At 50.4% G+C, this 16,002-nt stretch overlaps 1 protein-coding gene across 3 annotated transcripts in view; it reads left to right on the top strand.

Moving 5' to 3' along the window:
* MBTPS1 (membrane bound transcription factor peptidase, site 1) overlaps positions 1-15,704 on the top strand; it is a 51,708-nt gene extending 36,004 nt beyond the window's left edge. For all 3 annotated transcript variants that reach the window (XM_024556037.4, XM_045191740.3, XM_045191741.3), the window contains 10 exons: positions 301-473; positions 1,900-2,015; positions 2,552-2,708; positions 3,478-3,602; positions 4,257-4,334; positions 6,717-6,857; positions 8,720-8,851; positions 10,201-10,327; positions 13,316-13,446; positions 14,828-15,704. In XM_024556037.4, the coding sequence (XP_024411805.1) occupies positions 301-473; positions 1,900-2,015; positions 2,552-2,708; positions 3,478-3,602; positions 4,257-4,334; positions 6,717-6,857; positions 8,720-8,851; positions 10,201-10,327; positions 13,316-13,446; positions 14,828-15,024 (1,377 nt within the window). In that variant the 3' untranslated portion in view covers positions 15,025-15,704. The remainder of the gene's footprint in view (positions 1-300; positions 474-1,899; positions 2,016-2,551; positions 2,709-3,477; positions 3,603-4,256; positions 4,335-6,716; positions 6,858-8,719; positions 8,852-10,200; positions 10,328-13,315; positions 13,447-14,827) is intronic.
* The last annotated feature ends 298 nt before the right edge of the window (positions 15,705-16,002 follow it).

The following is a 16,002-nucleotide window of genomic DNA, read 5'->3' as shown; positions in this document are numbered from 1 at the left end:
TGCCAAATTTCAAGCTCTGAATGATTGTAGAAAATATGTGTTCTCTAAATGGGAATGTAGGGTTAATCCTATGTAGCACTAGTGTTTTGGGAACAAGATGATTTAAATTTTCGGTCTCAAATTCTTGAGGTTTTGAATGGAATTAATTGCAATACACGAAGGTTCCTTTCCACGTTTGTTATTGGAAATTCTTGTGTTCAAATTGTTAGGATTAAATTGATAAATAGAATCAACATTTTAAACAAACCCCCAAACCTTCTGAACAAAAGGGGCGCCTCAAGTTTCTTTTATTTTTTTCAGTCAAAAAATGGTGCAGAACAGACTTCCACAGTGAAGCTCCCAATAAAGGTGAAGATAATTCCTGCTCCTCCTCGAAGCAAGAGAATTCTTTGGGACCAGTACCACAACCTCCGCTATCCACCCGGCTACTTCCCCAGGGATAATCTGAGGATGAAGAATGATCCTTTGGACTGGTAAGCAGCCACCAGACATGGTGCTCGTCACCCCCCCAACCCCAGTTCTTCCACAGCAGGCCTAGGGGTCGTGTCCCTGTGGGAAGCAGACGTTGCTCCTGACTGAGCCTGACTCCCGCAACCCCAGACTTTGCAGGTCCCCGTCATTCTCTTAGGCCCCCCACGCGTTCCCCTTCAGACTTGCACAATTGTGCCGTAAAAAGCCTTGAGCTCATCCTTAATTGTTCTCCTTCCCTGGCTTCTCCTGTTGAATCATTCAGCCGATCCTGTTAGTCCTCTCTCCAGACCATGTCCTGATTCCTGCCCTATCTGGTGGCTGCCACCTCCACTCCCACTCTTGTTCAGGCCATCGTCATATCTTGCCTGGATGGCATCAGTCACTTCCCAACGAGTGGCTGCTGCCACTGTCTCTCCCTTAAGTACCACTGTTCATGCAGCATCCCTGGTCACCTGAAGACATAAATTCCATTGCAGCTTGCTTAAAACTGCAGTGGCTGCCTCTCCAGACCTCTTCATGTGCCAGGCTTCCTGGTGTGTCCTCCGCAAGCCTCCAGGCCCTGCCCCGTCACAGCCCTTTCAGGGCAGGTGGGCCGACTTTCCTGCCCATATGCCAAATTCGTTTCTGCCTTAGTGTAAGTAAAGGAGTTTGGGCTTGACCCTGAAAACGGTGAGCAGCAATGATGGAGTTGAGCAGGACACTTGAAAGGTCAGTTCTTACAAAGATGTCTGGAAGGCAGTTTAGAGGGGCTCAGACCAGAGGCAGGTAGACAAGAAGTGAGGAGAAGTTGACAGGGTAATGGCTGTGGGCCCAGAGGGGAACACATGGGAGGCAGTCTCTGATGGTCTGTGAGGTGGGGGTGGCAGATAGAATGATGCCCAGTGTTCCTTGGGGCACTTGGGTAGGTGGCCGACATAGAGTACACAGTAGGAACACAAGCATGTTGAGGAGAAAGGATGGAAAAGTGATTAGTAGTGGTGATGTAAAGTTAACTATTTGTCACTATCTTAGTTCTCTTGCCCTTTGTGGCTTGTCCTGCAGGTCTGCGTTCCTACACTGAATTTGCCAAATGCTAGTGCTGGCGGGCCATTTACGTGCGTGCCACCACTAAAGTGATGCCTCAGCACATGTCTTTGGCCATTTCTCCTTGTCATCTTACCGGTTCACTCCTGTGCCGTGAGCACGATTTCCTATCACCCATTTCATGCACCGACCCCACCAGTCTGAGTGTGACTGCGGGCTGCTGCGCCTGTGGCCGGCCACCCCCCATCCCCCGCCCGCATACCCCCGTCCGCCCCCAGGCCTCTGCTGGGGCCAGAGCTGTGCTCCCACAGACACAACCGGCCTTCAGGAGTTCACTCTGTGGCTAGGTAGCCGTTACTACGAGTGGAGACCGATCATTTAAATGCCAGGACTTGTGTTTTCCAGGAATGGTGACCACATCCACACCAACTTCAGGGACATGTACCAGCACTTGAGAAGCATGGGCTACTTTGTCGAAGTCCTCGGCTCCCCCTTCACGTGCTTTGATGCCAGTCAGTACGGTGAGCAGCAGCGAGGTGCTGGCCAGGGGTTCTTTCCTCTCTGTTGGGTGTTATGAAAAGTTTGAAAGGTGAATCGTGGTTTAAATGAGAGGCCAGCAAAGGGCGCACGTGGGGTCCCCGGTCCCATTGGAGGCCAGGCGAGGCGCCAAGCGGACCGGTGCAGCGGTAATGTTCATATGAAATGCAGCACTATTGGAATGACTGGGGACAAGGACACTTGTACATTTTTTAGTATGTTCATTTCTTTTTAATGAAAAGAAGCTCCAGCCCCGTCTTTTGCTCCTTCTCCAGTAAGTGAAATATCTGTGGGGGCATCACAGACGAAGCAGAAGGCCACAGCCAACTGGTATCTTTGTACTGCAGGGCGCTGGCCCCTTCTTCCCCACCGTCCTCTAACGTGGTTCAGGGGGCACAGAACAAAATGTCAAAAGCCAGTACCTGGAGTGTGGCTGCCAGTAAAACATTGTGTTTGTGAAACAGTGACATTCTGTCGTTCGGAGGTGAAATTTCTCAGAGCTCGGCACTTTGTCCCTCAGGAACTTTGCTCTTGGTGGACAGTGAGGAGGAGTACTTCCCCGAGGAGGTGGCCAAACTGCGGCGGGACGTGGATAATGGCCTCTCTCTCATCGTTTTCAGTGACTGGTACAACACGTCTGTCATGAGAAAAGTCAAGTTTTACGATGAAAACACAAGGTATTGATATGAGTTGGTATTTGAATAAGAAATTTCACTTTTGGGGAGTTAAGTTCTACCTAGCAAATACGTAAATTGTCTGACCCATGGCGGTCTTTTTAGCTGTTAGAGACAGGTTCCGACCCTTGGTTATAGAAAGCTCTCTCTCCATGTAGTAGAGATGTTCTTGACAGCCGCTTGTGAAGTCAGTAAAGTGCTCATTGATTCCAGGTGCTAATTTAAAAGCTCATTGTCTTTCCTTGTTGATTGTAGATACTCGAGCTTTAAATTTCTGTCTGGTTCTTTCCCATTCTTCTGTTGCCGTATTACTGAATCTAGACAAATTTAAATGCACCAAAGGACCTATTATTTAAAGAAACTTTCTAGTAAATTAGTTACTAACCAAGGATTCCCAGTGCATTGTGAATGTCATCCCAGTAATATAGTTTGGATTTTTTTCTTTAGAGTCTGTGACGAATTTTACAAGCTTCTTCCTTACCTCTTTTTCGTCACTGACACTCTTGAGGTCTAGGCTTAATGTGCAGTGTATTCATGTCACGTGGGGTGCATTTCATGAAATACATGTACTTTGATTTACTCTGCCCACTGGCTGAAGCATCAGCGCCACAGTATTGCTCAAACCGTGGCTTTTAGTTTCAGCTGAAACCTTAGCATGGCCGGACTGGGCTCTGGCAGAGGAAATTTAGTCTTGTCGTGAAGACAGTGTGTACCCAGTGTGTACCGAGCACTTCAGCTCTTTCCTTCCTCCCGCCTGTCGTCTCTTTCGCAGGCAGTGGTGGATGCCCGACACCGGGGGCGCCAACGTCCCAGCTCTGAACGAACTTCTCTCTGTCTGGAACATGGCCTTCAGCGATGGCCTGTACGAAGGGGACTTTACCTTGGCAAGCCATGACAGTAAGGTTTTGTGCCTCTGTTTTAATGGAATGCGTTATTCCAGGAGAGTCTAAGTTTCAGAGAGCGGGACAGTGTGCTTCCTGAAGAAGCTGGGCTCCGCGGAGAGAATGGTTCAGTATCCTCATGGGGAACATCTGGAAGGCTGGGTGCTAACCACGCTAGGCCTGTCCAGGTTTTTTAATGATAGAATTTTCTGCACGTGTTTCTGGTTTTAGTGCCACCTATACGGTGCTCTGTATCCTGTATTTTCCCAAATAGGGAATACCTCACAGGTCCCTGTTATCTGTGTAATGCTGTTTGTGCAGTAGCTTTGCAAACCTCCTGTCAGAAGTTTCCCCAGACTGGTGGTGGGAGCTAGTTCCCAGGACAGTGAGCACTGCCGCTACTGCCGCTGCTCGTCCTGCCTTCGCCACCGCAGGTCTGCGACAGCTCTGACTCTGGCACCCGTCCGGAAACTTTATCTTCGTGGTATTTTTTTAACTTCAACTTGGAGGTCATTTCTTGTAGTTTAAGTGTGACCAGGCAGTAATAGCGGCTCCTCTCCTAAGATTGAAAACAATTTTAGAAAACATAATGTTTGAAGAGTGCATTTTAGGTACGTTAGTAGCTGTTGATAAAATGCTGTGTTTCTGTGTTCCCATAACTGCTTTCCAGTGTATTATGCGTCAGGGTGCAGCATCGCTAAGTTCCCAGAAGATGGCATAGTGATTACACAGACTTTTAAAGACCAAGGTAAGGAGAGCTGTTATGTGCTTTCTGGTTTTCTTTCTTTTTTCCTTTGAAGTAACAGTTTTATTGCATACGATTCACCCTTTTAAAGGGTGCGATTCTGTGATGTTTAGTGTACTCTCACAGTGGTGCATTCATCAGCCCATCTACTTCCAGAGCACTTTCATCACCCCGAAAAGAAATCCCCAAACTCATGAACAGTTTTGTTTTTGTAATTTATTGCAATACCACTTGCACGGCACCTACTTCAGGCAAGACTCCTGGGAAGCAGCTCTGAAAGATGCAGAGATAGATACGACAGCCCCTTGCTGGCAGTTTGAGTATGTGTGTGTGCTGAGCACTGCAGACTAAATCAGATTTCCTGCGGGAGGGGCTGTTGAATGTATGTAGATATTCTTTAAAACTACCTTTAAAGTTGCTTAAAGTTTTTGTTACTATCTGTAAATTCTTCTACATCCATGATTGCCAGATTCCTAAAATTTTGAAAAATGTTGACCTTGTGTTGTTGTTCTTAGCTGTATAAAGGTAAAGAATACTAATTACAGAGTCCTCTCTTAAAATTCCCTTAAGAATTTGAAGGAAAGAAAGGCCCTCCCTTTCAGTTTTGTTTATTTTAACTGTAGCCGGGCATCACCCAAGAAGGCAAATGCTGCAGCCCCCCTCCCCTTCGCATCTGGGACTGTGCCGAGTGCCCTGAGCGAATCTGCGGAGCAGGCAGAGCCAGCGCAACCTGGGCTGCCCCGTCCTCCCCGGAGGCGGGAAGCCGTCCACCTGCCCCGATGCGGGCCATCTTCCTGCAGCCCCTGCTCCAGGCTCGGATTGTGCCCCGTGTGCCTCTCTCACCTCTGCTAGAGTTGTGAGACTGCCCCTGCCCAACAGGGCAGGCCTGTGCGGATTTCCAGGAAGTATTTGTTTCCCCATGCAAGCTGGTATTTTTTAAAATTTCACAATGGAAGGCCCCTCCATTGCAAAGTTTGCCATTTGCTGTAATTGGTAATTAGGGAGTTTCATTGGTTGAAAATGACAAGGAGGCAGAAAGGATTTCTCAGTCATCTGTTTGCAGCTGTGAGGTAGAATGTATTTTTGTATTCCCAGGAGTCTTGCCTGAAGAAGGGCACTTCCCCTTCACCCAGGCAGGTCGATCACTAGGTCTGTGTTCGGAGGGCCCTGTTTCCGCTTCGAGCACGTACATGGTCATGTCTTCCCGTCACGTGGCACAGTGCTGTGTGTTAGTGGTCCTTCCGGAGTCGGTTTCTCACGGGGCAGTGCCATTTCTGGTAGGGGCCAAACGGGGGCCAGCTGGTAGTGCCCCGTTTTCTTGGGAGAGGAATCAAAGGCAGACTTATGGGTACATACTTCATTTTGGAGTTCTGCTAGCTTGAAAATGAAAATTACCTTGAAATCCTTTTGTAGGATTTTTATCTGCACACAGGCTTTAAGTTGAATGATCTGTTGGGCACAAGAGGGATTTGAAAATCTGGGTTACCCTGGATCACAAAGGATCTTATTGTCAGAAGCAAAACTGAAACACGAGGCCGTGAGGCCCGTGGCAGTGCAGTGTGTGCTCCCCACTCCCCTGTCTGCCGCTCTGTCCCTCTCCCCACTCAGTTCCGAGTGGGGTTAAACACAGAGCGCAGGACGTGCTGCATTTTAGTAGCCACAGACGGTTTAGAGGTTCCCAACACGCTAAGTACTGGGTCCTGAGGAAGACAGGCATCTTCTAGTGCCGAGGAATGCGCTCCCTTCCGGGGCAGAGACGCCTGGAGTCTGTGATGGTGTCCCCGGCAGGTGCTGCCTCTGGCGAGTGTGCGATTTTGACTTCTGGTTCACTAAACGTTGTACATTGTGCTGTCAGTTTGGGCACAGATAAGAAGGCTGTGCTTTGGAACATTTGAATTTGTGAGGTTGATATGACAGATATCTTAAACCTAAATCTAAAATATGTGGGCGCATATATTAAAGATTAGTTGTGTTTGTCCTAGCTTTGAATAATAAGACACAGAACTGGATGCGAGTATCTGTGACCGTCTATGTGGATGTACCTGTGTGTTTAGCAGGAGCTGCCTGGCCGGCTGCCCCTAGTGGGTGCGGTCCAAGGACATAAGCCTTTCAGCATGAGAAGGGACACAAGTTTGTGTTTTAATATAAAAGGGGGAAACTGAGACCTTTAAAAGTATAAATACTGTTACCACAATTTCAAGTGAAAATGAAAGAAACAGGTTGGATATGGAAATGTATGTACATACATATAAGTGAATTTTGCTAAAATGTGATTGGAGAGTGGATTTTGCTATGATTTCTTTGTCACATGTCAAGTTACGTGGCAACTGGAAGATAATTCATTCCTCGACAGGAATTCTCATTGTTTTTGTTGTGTTGTTTCAGGGTTGGAGGTTTTAAAGCAAGAAACAGCAGTTGTTGAGAACGTCCCCATCCTGGGACTTTATCAGATTCCAGCTGAGGGCGGAGGCCGGATTGTGTTGTACGGAGACTCCAACTGCTTGGATGACAGTCACCGACAGAAGGGTGAGAATGCTGCTGTGGCTGGAAAGTGGATTGCGCTTTGTGACTTTGACATTCGCATCCCCTCTCCCCTTGTCCCCGAAAAGGCACTGCCAAGTTGCTGTTAAATTAGTAGAGACCTGCTCTCGAGGGCCGGGGCGGCAGGGGCAGTCCCTGCTGCTTTGATTGCTTGGAATATCTTGACAGATTCGTGAGTCCGGATGAATTTAATCGGCAAAGTGAAACCTGTTTACTGCCTCCACTGCCTTCCCCTCCGTGTTCGCTGTCCAGGGGCCAGCAGGGGTCAGCACCACCATAGTTCAGTGGAGAGACCCTTTGCTGCTCCACCCAGCCTGCGCTGTCCACTCCCCCTCTGGGTCTGTCCGTCACTGCCACTGCCACTGCTGCAGGTGCTCCTCTCGGGTCGGGCCCACTCTGCCCGGGAGGGCCAGCACTTCGCTCTCCTCCAGACCAGGGCATTTTGGCTGTTAGGAGCCTTCGCCAGTGAGGGAGCTGGTCCTCTCTTTTTCAGCATCTCTCATTGCAGCCTCCAAATCTGGGCATAGCTTGTGTTTCTCTTCTTATGAAGGTGGAAACGGAATGGTGCAAGTGCTTCATCTTTTTCCCTGGTCAGATGCTGGCAACACCAGGACTAAAACCTCGTCTTCTAACTCCCTGCAGAACTGGGTTGAGGGGAACCTGAGGAGTCTCCCCCTCATCCTGGCAAACAGAGGACAGGCTGAGCTGGAAGAAGCGAGGCCAGGAGAGCGTGAACTGGGAGTTGTGTGGAGCACCTCTCCTCTGACTTAAAGTTGACTGAATTTCTAGTATTTTATGTGCATCCTTAGCATCAGATTGGTATTTTTAAAAATCAAAGGTGATGGTTAAAGTCACAGTTCAAAGAAGGTTAATGTTTTATTTCCACAGAGATTTTTTTTTAAGACTTAAAATCTCCTGGTAAGACTTTCTATTAAAATTTCAAATGTCCCAGTCCTTACACTTCAGACGGCAGCATAGAGGACCTTCGGGGCCCCGAGCACTCGGCCAGAGGCGCTTTTCAGTGCGACAGGTGCTTCCTGGGGTGGTGTCACCTCTTGGGAGTCTCATCTGGTCCAGGCTGGTGTTGACGGGGCTTGGAGTTGCAGTGCAGGGAAAACTGGGGTGGAAGCAGCGATCCCAGAATCAGGGACAGCAGCATCTGTCTCTCGATAGAAGGGCCCACCCACGCAGCTCAGTGGTGGGAGTGGTGATCACAGACCAGCACCGAGACTCCCTGTGGTGTGTCCCAGAGTCATTGAGATTTTCTGTTTTCACACTCGGGTGGGGGCCACCAACTCAGAGGACAGCTGAAGTTATTGGACTCTGTACTTGTGTTGACCTTGAACCCACCTCCCTGTGGAGCACACACTGTGGTCCTGGCTCTGCCCTCACTGTATAAATCAGGATACTCCCCCCCCCAGGACAGCCTTGGCCATTGACAGAAGCTTTAGCACCCCTTTCTCCTCCTCTTTTCTGGAGTCCCAACTCTTTTCTCGGCGGGTGTTGCGTGGTCTCGCCATCCCTGGATGAGCTGGATTCCGTCCTCATCGTGAGGTGCCCAGAGCCCCGTGGTGCTGCAGCCACTTGCCCAGCCGGGGCGCAGTGTTGCCGCCCTGCCTGAGCCCTGGTTCTGGGGTGAGGCCTAGGCCTGGTCGTGTTTCTTGCTGTTCTCTATAGCTGGTGCTGACTGTGGAGAATGCATGTGTCTCAAGAATAGGGTTTTATTTTTTGTCTAATTTCACCTCCCATCTCCCCCACCCCCTCACTCTGGGGGCTAACTTTTGTTTTCCTGTAGAAATTTCTTTAAAAAATCTAATTGCTAAGCAGCATGCTTGTTGAACCCACAGACTGCTTTTGGCTCCTGGACGCGCTCCTTCAGTACACGTCGTATGGGGTGACCCCTCCCAGCCTCAGCCATTCTGGGCACCGGCAGCGCCCTCCCAGTGGGGCGGGCTTGGCCACTCCAGAGAGGATGGAAGGTGAGTGGGCTCACAGGCGCTCAGTGCGGGCATTGGGTGGAGCCCGGCTCAGGAAATAGGCATGCCTGCCAGAAAACAGAGCCAGCTCGTGGTGCCACTGTGGTTTTTCTTAAGGACCGCAGGCGGAATAGGGGCCTGTAGCTCTAACCTCTAGACGGGGCTACTCCCGAGCACAGGATGGGCACGTCCCAAGGACCTGGAGTGTCACGTGCTCTCCTGTGCTCACTCCAGTGTCCTCACACCACCCCAAGTTACTGTTTTGTGTCCCACTCACAGACGAAGACCCTGGCTTCTGGTGGTCTTTGGGAGGGATGGCCAACATCTTTGAGCTCTCACTAGGTACTAGGCACCAGGCCAGGGGTGCTTTACACAGAGTCCCTCGCTAGGCCCTCCCAGAACTCCGAGGAAACAGAGACTATTCTTTCCATTCACCAGTGAAGAAACAGGAGCTGAGGGAAGTTAAGTGCCGTGTATAATGCACACCCACGGTTTTGTGCGCGTTATACACGGGATTATTGTACCCATGTATAATGTGCATCCTATTTTTCCCTCAAAAATTTGGCTAAACAGTGCACATTATACACAGCCAAATACAGTACCTGCTCAAGGCACCCAGTGGTTCTGCCCTGGAGCCTGAAGAAAAGACTGTGTGGGCACTGCGGCCTCCCGCAGGTGTGCCGCAGGCGGGACTGACCTGCAGCCCTCACAGCCCGACGTGGTGGTCCTCGCAGCGCTGTCCATAGGAGCGTGTGGGGCACGCTGCACGCAGCCCAGCTTCCCAGTGGCCACGTTAAAAATAAAAGGAAACAGGTGAAACTCACTTTAACAAAATCCTTCAGCCTGGAACACCACAGTGTTGCTACTTAAACACGTGACACCCTGTTTCCTCTGGTCAGTAGCCGTGTGTGGCTGGTGGCTACAGTATTGGACAGCATAGATCTAAAAAATAAAAAGTTTTGAAGTTTAAAAATGCAGATTTCTTTTTTCGGACCGAGAATTAAATATTTCAAGAGAGAGATTTTTTCTGTGCATCCTCTCTGTAGGTTAGAACCCTCAGGTACAGCCCGGGGTGTGTAACTGCAGTCAGACTGGGCGGCCCAGCCGCTGCCCGAGTGCGTGTGGCCGCTTCACAGGGAGCGGCTGCTCTCTCCCTCCCTGCAGCAGTGAGCGCACATCTCAGGCGGCCCCAGTCCGGTCTCACTCCTGAAGCACCTGAAGGACAGGTTAATGGAGGCGCTCCCTGGGCCTGTTGGCAGGAAAGCAGACAGACAAACTAACGAAGCTTCGTTTTCCCCCTTGCATCTTCGCAACACTGACCTTTGCCTGCTGTCGGCGCCGACACTGCCCAGGGAACCACCTGCACCGCTACTCCAAGGTCCTGGAGGCCCGTTTGGGAGGCCCAGAGCCTCGGGCCCTGCCAGCCTGTCCGCACCTGTCATGGGCCAAGCCCCAGCCTTTAAATGAGACGGCTCCCAGGTTCGTGTCTTTCTGTGCTTTTCCACTCCTGCAGGATTTATGATTCATTACTATTTTTTTATATAAGAAAATGGAATTTTACTGGCATTATTATCAAATAATTAAGTCTTCTAGCTTGTCATCTGTGGTGGTGATTTAAATTAGTGAGCCCCCATGTTGACCTTTAGAATTCTGCGCTCTGGTGGTGTTCTGCATGAAGATGTGCTTTGGGTAATTGGCATTTTTAGGTTTTGGTCTGTTCTTGCTTGAAAAGCTGCGATCTGATAGTGACGTCACTTGAACAGGAGCTCTGACTCGTTGGGCGTGGGGTTCGGGGTTTGCATGCTCCCTGTTTGCGACTGATCCTGAAATACAGATGGGTCCTTTTTCTGTCACACCAAGGGTCTGGGGCTGCTCACGGCAGAGCTGGTCCAGGCTGGCCTGAAGGGACGGTGGTGCCCTCCTCCTGGGCTGGTGCGGTGCCCGTGCCTGGGAGAGCGACCTCCTCCCGTGACAGGGTTGCTGTCAGTCAGGGCACTTCTCTGCGTGGTGTGCATTGTTGACCTGTGGGTCTCCATCTTACTGTCGGACTTGATCTTCTAATTTGCATCATTTCTTTTCGGAAACCACAATTCGAGTGATCTATAGACAGTATCCTGATCTGTCAAGGAGAGTGGGGGTTTTTCCTGCCTTGGGGTCCTGGTACAGCTGTGGAGTAGGCCCCCCCCTCCTTTGAGGGGGCTGTGAGAAACCGCCCTCCCCTCACAGGTAGCACAGCGCCCCCACGGCCCTCAGGCAGCAGGTTCCCCTCGAGGGAGGCTCCTTTCTCCTCGCCGTCAGACTGCCCCCTTTGTCTGGGTCTCAGTGTGTACAGGTGTTGGTGTGGCTAATGGGCATGTGGCAGGGGACAGAGGACCACCACCTTTGCTGCGAACTACCAAAATGAGGCTGCCTGCCTGGGGACCTTGGCGCCTGCTCCGCTGAGCTGTTGCTGTGAACAGAAGCACTGAGTGCGCCACTGACAGACCACCTGTCTGGTTTAGAGCCTGCTTAACAGACACCGGGAATCGTAGGGTCGTCACACTGTCTTCTCGTCAGCAGTTTTGCTACGACTTTGGTTGCTGGGTGCTTTTCCATTCCAGTCACCATCCCATTGTTTAAAAATTTCTGATAAGATTCCATTTTTACATGTCATCTATTTATAACCCACCATTATCTATCCTAGCATTCACACCAGACTTTAATTCCAGCCATGGTCAGCAGTTCATACGCACTGAACAGTTGTTGTTGGCTAAAGTTTCCGAAACCCAGCTATTCTCCAGGGTGCTGTCCAGGGTTCTGAGAAACCGATAAGAGCATCCTTGGTCTCCCGGTCCACATCAGATAATCTCTCAGGCGTGCCGATAACACACTGCTCCTAGAATTTGATTTTCACGATGGCGCTCAGGAACTCCTTCCTTATACACCCACCAGGCTTCACCTTCATCTCACATTTAACATCTTGTTGAATATTATCCTCAATGCTCAGAGACCTAGACCTAGGTCTACGTTCTGAATCTCTGGAGAGATCTGAGACAGTGTCAGACAGCCTTTGAAGGGCCTGGGTGTCCATCAGTGCTGAGTGCCAGTTTCTGGTCGGTTTCTGAAACTCATGCTCATTCCCCTGGTATCTTGGTTGAGCATTGGGGTCCTCAGAGCAGCTGCAGGAGTGTCGCCCCCCCCCCACTGGAAACCCCTGGGCAAGGCTCCCCTTCTCTCCTTCCATCAGAACCTTGTGAAATTCTCTAATGATAACGTCATGCACTGTTACCACAGTTGCCTAACTAGAAAATGCCATTACCAGAGACGTAGATTCCAGAGTAGGTATCACGTACTAGAATTAAAATATAGCCCCACATATCTTCAGCTACAGAGTCATAAAGCTTAAATGTCATTGATTCCTTAATTTAACATTGTTTAATTTTCAGACTGAGTAAGCCTGACACGGAGGGTGAATCGTACGGAATGGAACGGGTTGTCATACCCGTTGGTATTTCCCAGGCAGTCGCCCAGGTGGAAGTGCGGATAGTACTTTATCTCTCCCCTCCCAGAAATCCGCTCTTCCGCCGGCCTAGCGTGACCGGCTTCCTCTGATTGCCAGTGGGACTGAACGTCTTTGCTTTCACTTGGCCGAAGTAAGAGACAGACCAGCCATTTCCAAATGAAAATAACAAGCAGAAAAATGTGGAATTCATAATTTGCAAACACATTTATTTCATTTCCTCACTTTGGCCGGAACTGTTTTCACATTTTCCCGTTTGCATTCTTCGCTCTTGCATCTAGGCATCCTCCCAAGCTCCCTATTGATCTTTGCAGGGTGTCAACCTCTCTGTTCTTCAGGTCTGAGTTGTATTGGCCTAAACAAGTTCTTCTGGTCTAAGAATGAATAACCGTAGCGCTGCTGTAACAAGTCCAGCACATTTCACAAAGTCCGTGCTCCCTTTCCTCCTCGTCCTGGCTCAGGGGCCAGCTGCCCCTCCCCATTTGCCTCTCCCAGCTCCTGGGCTCCGGTGTGTCCGCTTACTCTCCTTCCTTCTGGTGCCGTCCTTGAGGGCAGAGACAGCCTCTGGCCAAGGGGGTCGCCACCTTTGCTGCATTGGTTTGCATTCATCCGAAAGCGTCTCCAGGCAGAGACCTCCACGGGCCTCTGGCTTGAGCTCCTTGTGGAGGTTGAGGTGTCGTTTCCTCTCCCAGTGCCTAGCGAATTTCCCAGGTGGCAGTGTTACAGACCCAGCAGGACTGATCCCTGCTCCGGCACTAAAGTCCTGTGGGTATGGACTCAGTTTTGACATTTCTCCCTCAGGACCTGGTCATTGTCACTACAGCTGTCACACAGTTGCATTTAGGGAGATGTAAATGGGACGACATTTCACACTTCTCTTTAAATCACTTTGTTTCTTAGGTATTGGCTAAGTAAGCTTCCTAGGCTGGTTGCTTATTTTTATTTTGTTTTAATCCATTTTCCTGAAGTAATCTTTGGAAACATCAGAAGTTACTCTCCATCGACCTGGACAAAGTGGTATTACCCAACTTCCGATCAAATCGCCCTCAAGTGAGACCCTTATCTCCCGGAGAAAGTGGAGCCTGGGACATCCCTGGAGGTCAGTTCTTAGTGCTTCCGCATTGTGCTGACTCACCTGCTTCTTTGTTTAGCATTGTCTCCCCTCCCCAGGTGGCAGGCCCCCAGTTCCCTCTTTGCCTTCCTGAGAGGCACTGCGGTCTTGGCCTTCCTGGCCTTCCTCGTGGGATCAGTCAGCAAGGCCGTAAGCAGGCCTAAGAGAGTAACACAGCATCATCTCCCTGAGAAAGTTCTGTGATTTTCACATTTGAATTTCTTTTATGATGGCCCAATATTACACATAAATTTTTTCCAACAGAGTAACTTGCACATTTTTATTGAAGTTCTGCAAACATGCATGTATTACATACCCTAGGAGGTGCCTGTCATCAGCTGGTTGGGGCCCCTGAGCCCTCTGCCCAGAGGTCTCCACTGATGCTCTGCCCTGTCCTGCTTGGGCAGGGCTCTCAGTTACATTCAGGAGATCTGACCTGATTCTGTTCCCTCACCTTGAGTGACCTCAGATGTACCCTCTACAGATAACGGTCCGTGGCCTGACTGGCCTGTGGGACAGACCCTCCCTCACCCGGGGCAGTTGGCACAGAGTCATCTCCGCAGTGTGCGGGCAGCCCCTGCTCTGGGTACCCTGTGCTCTTCCAGGCGTGTGCCGCTCCCAAGCAGCGTTTCTTCTGGTTCCAGGAGTTGGCCAGAAAGTCCAGAGACTAGAAGGGGGCGCCCCTGCTGGTTCAGTGCAACCCTCGGAACTCTGTGTGCTGGTGCCGAGCCCCTGAGGGCCTCACCTGCAGGTCCTGGGGTGCGCTGCGGGCAGGAATTATGGGGTCCCAGCACTGCTCAGTTACAGAGTAATTCTGACTGTGAAGCAGGGTTCTCCAGTGGCCACTCTTCATTTCTGACACATGTCCTCTGTGGAAGGCTTTCCCAGGAGGTGGGGCCACAGCCAACCGTCCTTAACTTCCTGCCTGGCCTCCCCCTCCTTCCTTCCACTCAGCTAGGAAAGAAGCACCCTGTCTCCTTCCCAGCATCCAAACGTGTCTATCTTTCATTGTTTTTAAACAAAAAGCAGCTCGGGGCAGCTCCGCTGTAGATTCTGTGTGACAGAAGGGAGGCCAGTGCTGGTCTTTGTCTGAAGTGAGCATGGGGAGGAGTGAAGACCTCCCTGCACCTCCTGCCCAGACACACACATGCACGCACACGCACTCAGAAGCTGCCAGTCTGAACAGCGAGGGTGCAGGTCGCTCTCAGTCATTCTCTCCTAATGGCCTGGGCTGTTTAACTGACGTTTAAAAATTATGTTTGCCCTGCAAGCCCAGCTAATGAGCTTAGCGTTTTGTTTCTGGTGAGCCTGCCTATCATGGCAGAAGGAGCTGTGGTATTACTGATCATTCCCTGCTGTCTTCTTGCAGGGATCATGCCTGGCCGCTACAACCAGGAGGTGGGCCAGACCATTCCCGTCTTTGCCTTCCTGGGAGCCATGGTGGTCCTGGCCTTCTTTGTGGTACAGATCAACAAGGCCAAAAGCAGGCCGAAGCGGAGGAAACCCAGGGTGAAGCGCCCACAGCTCATGCAGCAAGTTCACCCACCAAAGACCCCTTCTGTGTGACATCAGGCCACTGCCTGAGAGAGCCAGAGAGAGCCTTTTCCTGACCGCCTTGGTGTGCAGGCGGAGCTGTGATGATTCCAGAGGGGCCGCCTGCTTAAAGGGCCTGAATCTTCAGCCTGTGGGGCTCTGGGAGTCCGTTGTACAAGGGCCTCCCCCTGTGATGCATGGAGGCTCACATACAGCTTGAAGTGTGCTGTGGCCAGGGTCCCACAGGAGGGGCTCCACAGATCAGCCTCAGGGGGCACTGCACCCAGCCGCTGCATGCACCAAAGACTCGGAGAACGGCAGAGGCTGGCTGGGGTCTCCTGACCCAAGAGGGAGGATGTACTTGGAAACAACACAACTGACCAAGCTAAGATGCGCTCATTAAGGCTATTTTCTATATTTATTGTTGGGAAAAAGTCACTTTAAAGACTTGTGCTATTTGGAAGCAAAGCTATTTTTTTGTCAGTGGAATGCGGTTTTTTACTGTTCCGTCATGAGGAATACTAGATCCGTGATCTCCTTTTTGATGAAAGGACAGCCTGAGATTTGAAGGCAGATTGCACAGATCTGTGAAACATAGACCTTCGCTTTATTTTTGTAAGTCTCAACAGCCATCATGTTTTGTAATAATGGGGTCTTGATTTCACCATTGTCGGTGAAGCAAATTTTCAATAAATATGCATTACCTGTATGAAGTGAAAGAGAACTGTGTGTCATGGGCTGTTTTTCCACCTGTCCCGTTTCCCTTTGGTGACGCCCCGGAATGGTTCTGTGGCAGCCTGTTAATTTTGGCCTTCCGTAGTCTCCATTTCTCCCATCATGATTTCTCCGTAATCTCGTCGTCTCATACACTTCCAAAATCTCCATTTTAAAGTGTACAGGTCAGTGCCTTACAGTATATTCACAAGGTCATGCAGCCGTCACCCCTCTAATTCCAGAACGTTTTTGTCACCCCCAGAAGAAACCCTGCACCTGTCTGCAAGTCAGTCCCTG

Source organism: Desmodus rotundus, chromosome 12, assembly GCF_022682495.2.
Source record: "Desmodus rotundus isolate HL8 chromosome 12, HLdesRot8A.1, whole genome shotgun sequence".
Classification (NCBI taxonomy): Eukaryota; Metazoa; Chordata; class Mammalia; order Chiroptera; family Phyllostomidae; genus Desmodus; species Desmodus rotundus.
Note: the sequence above shows the minus strand (reverse complement) of the source record. Positions and strands in the feature narration are given on the sequence as shown.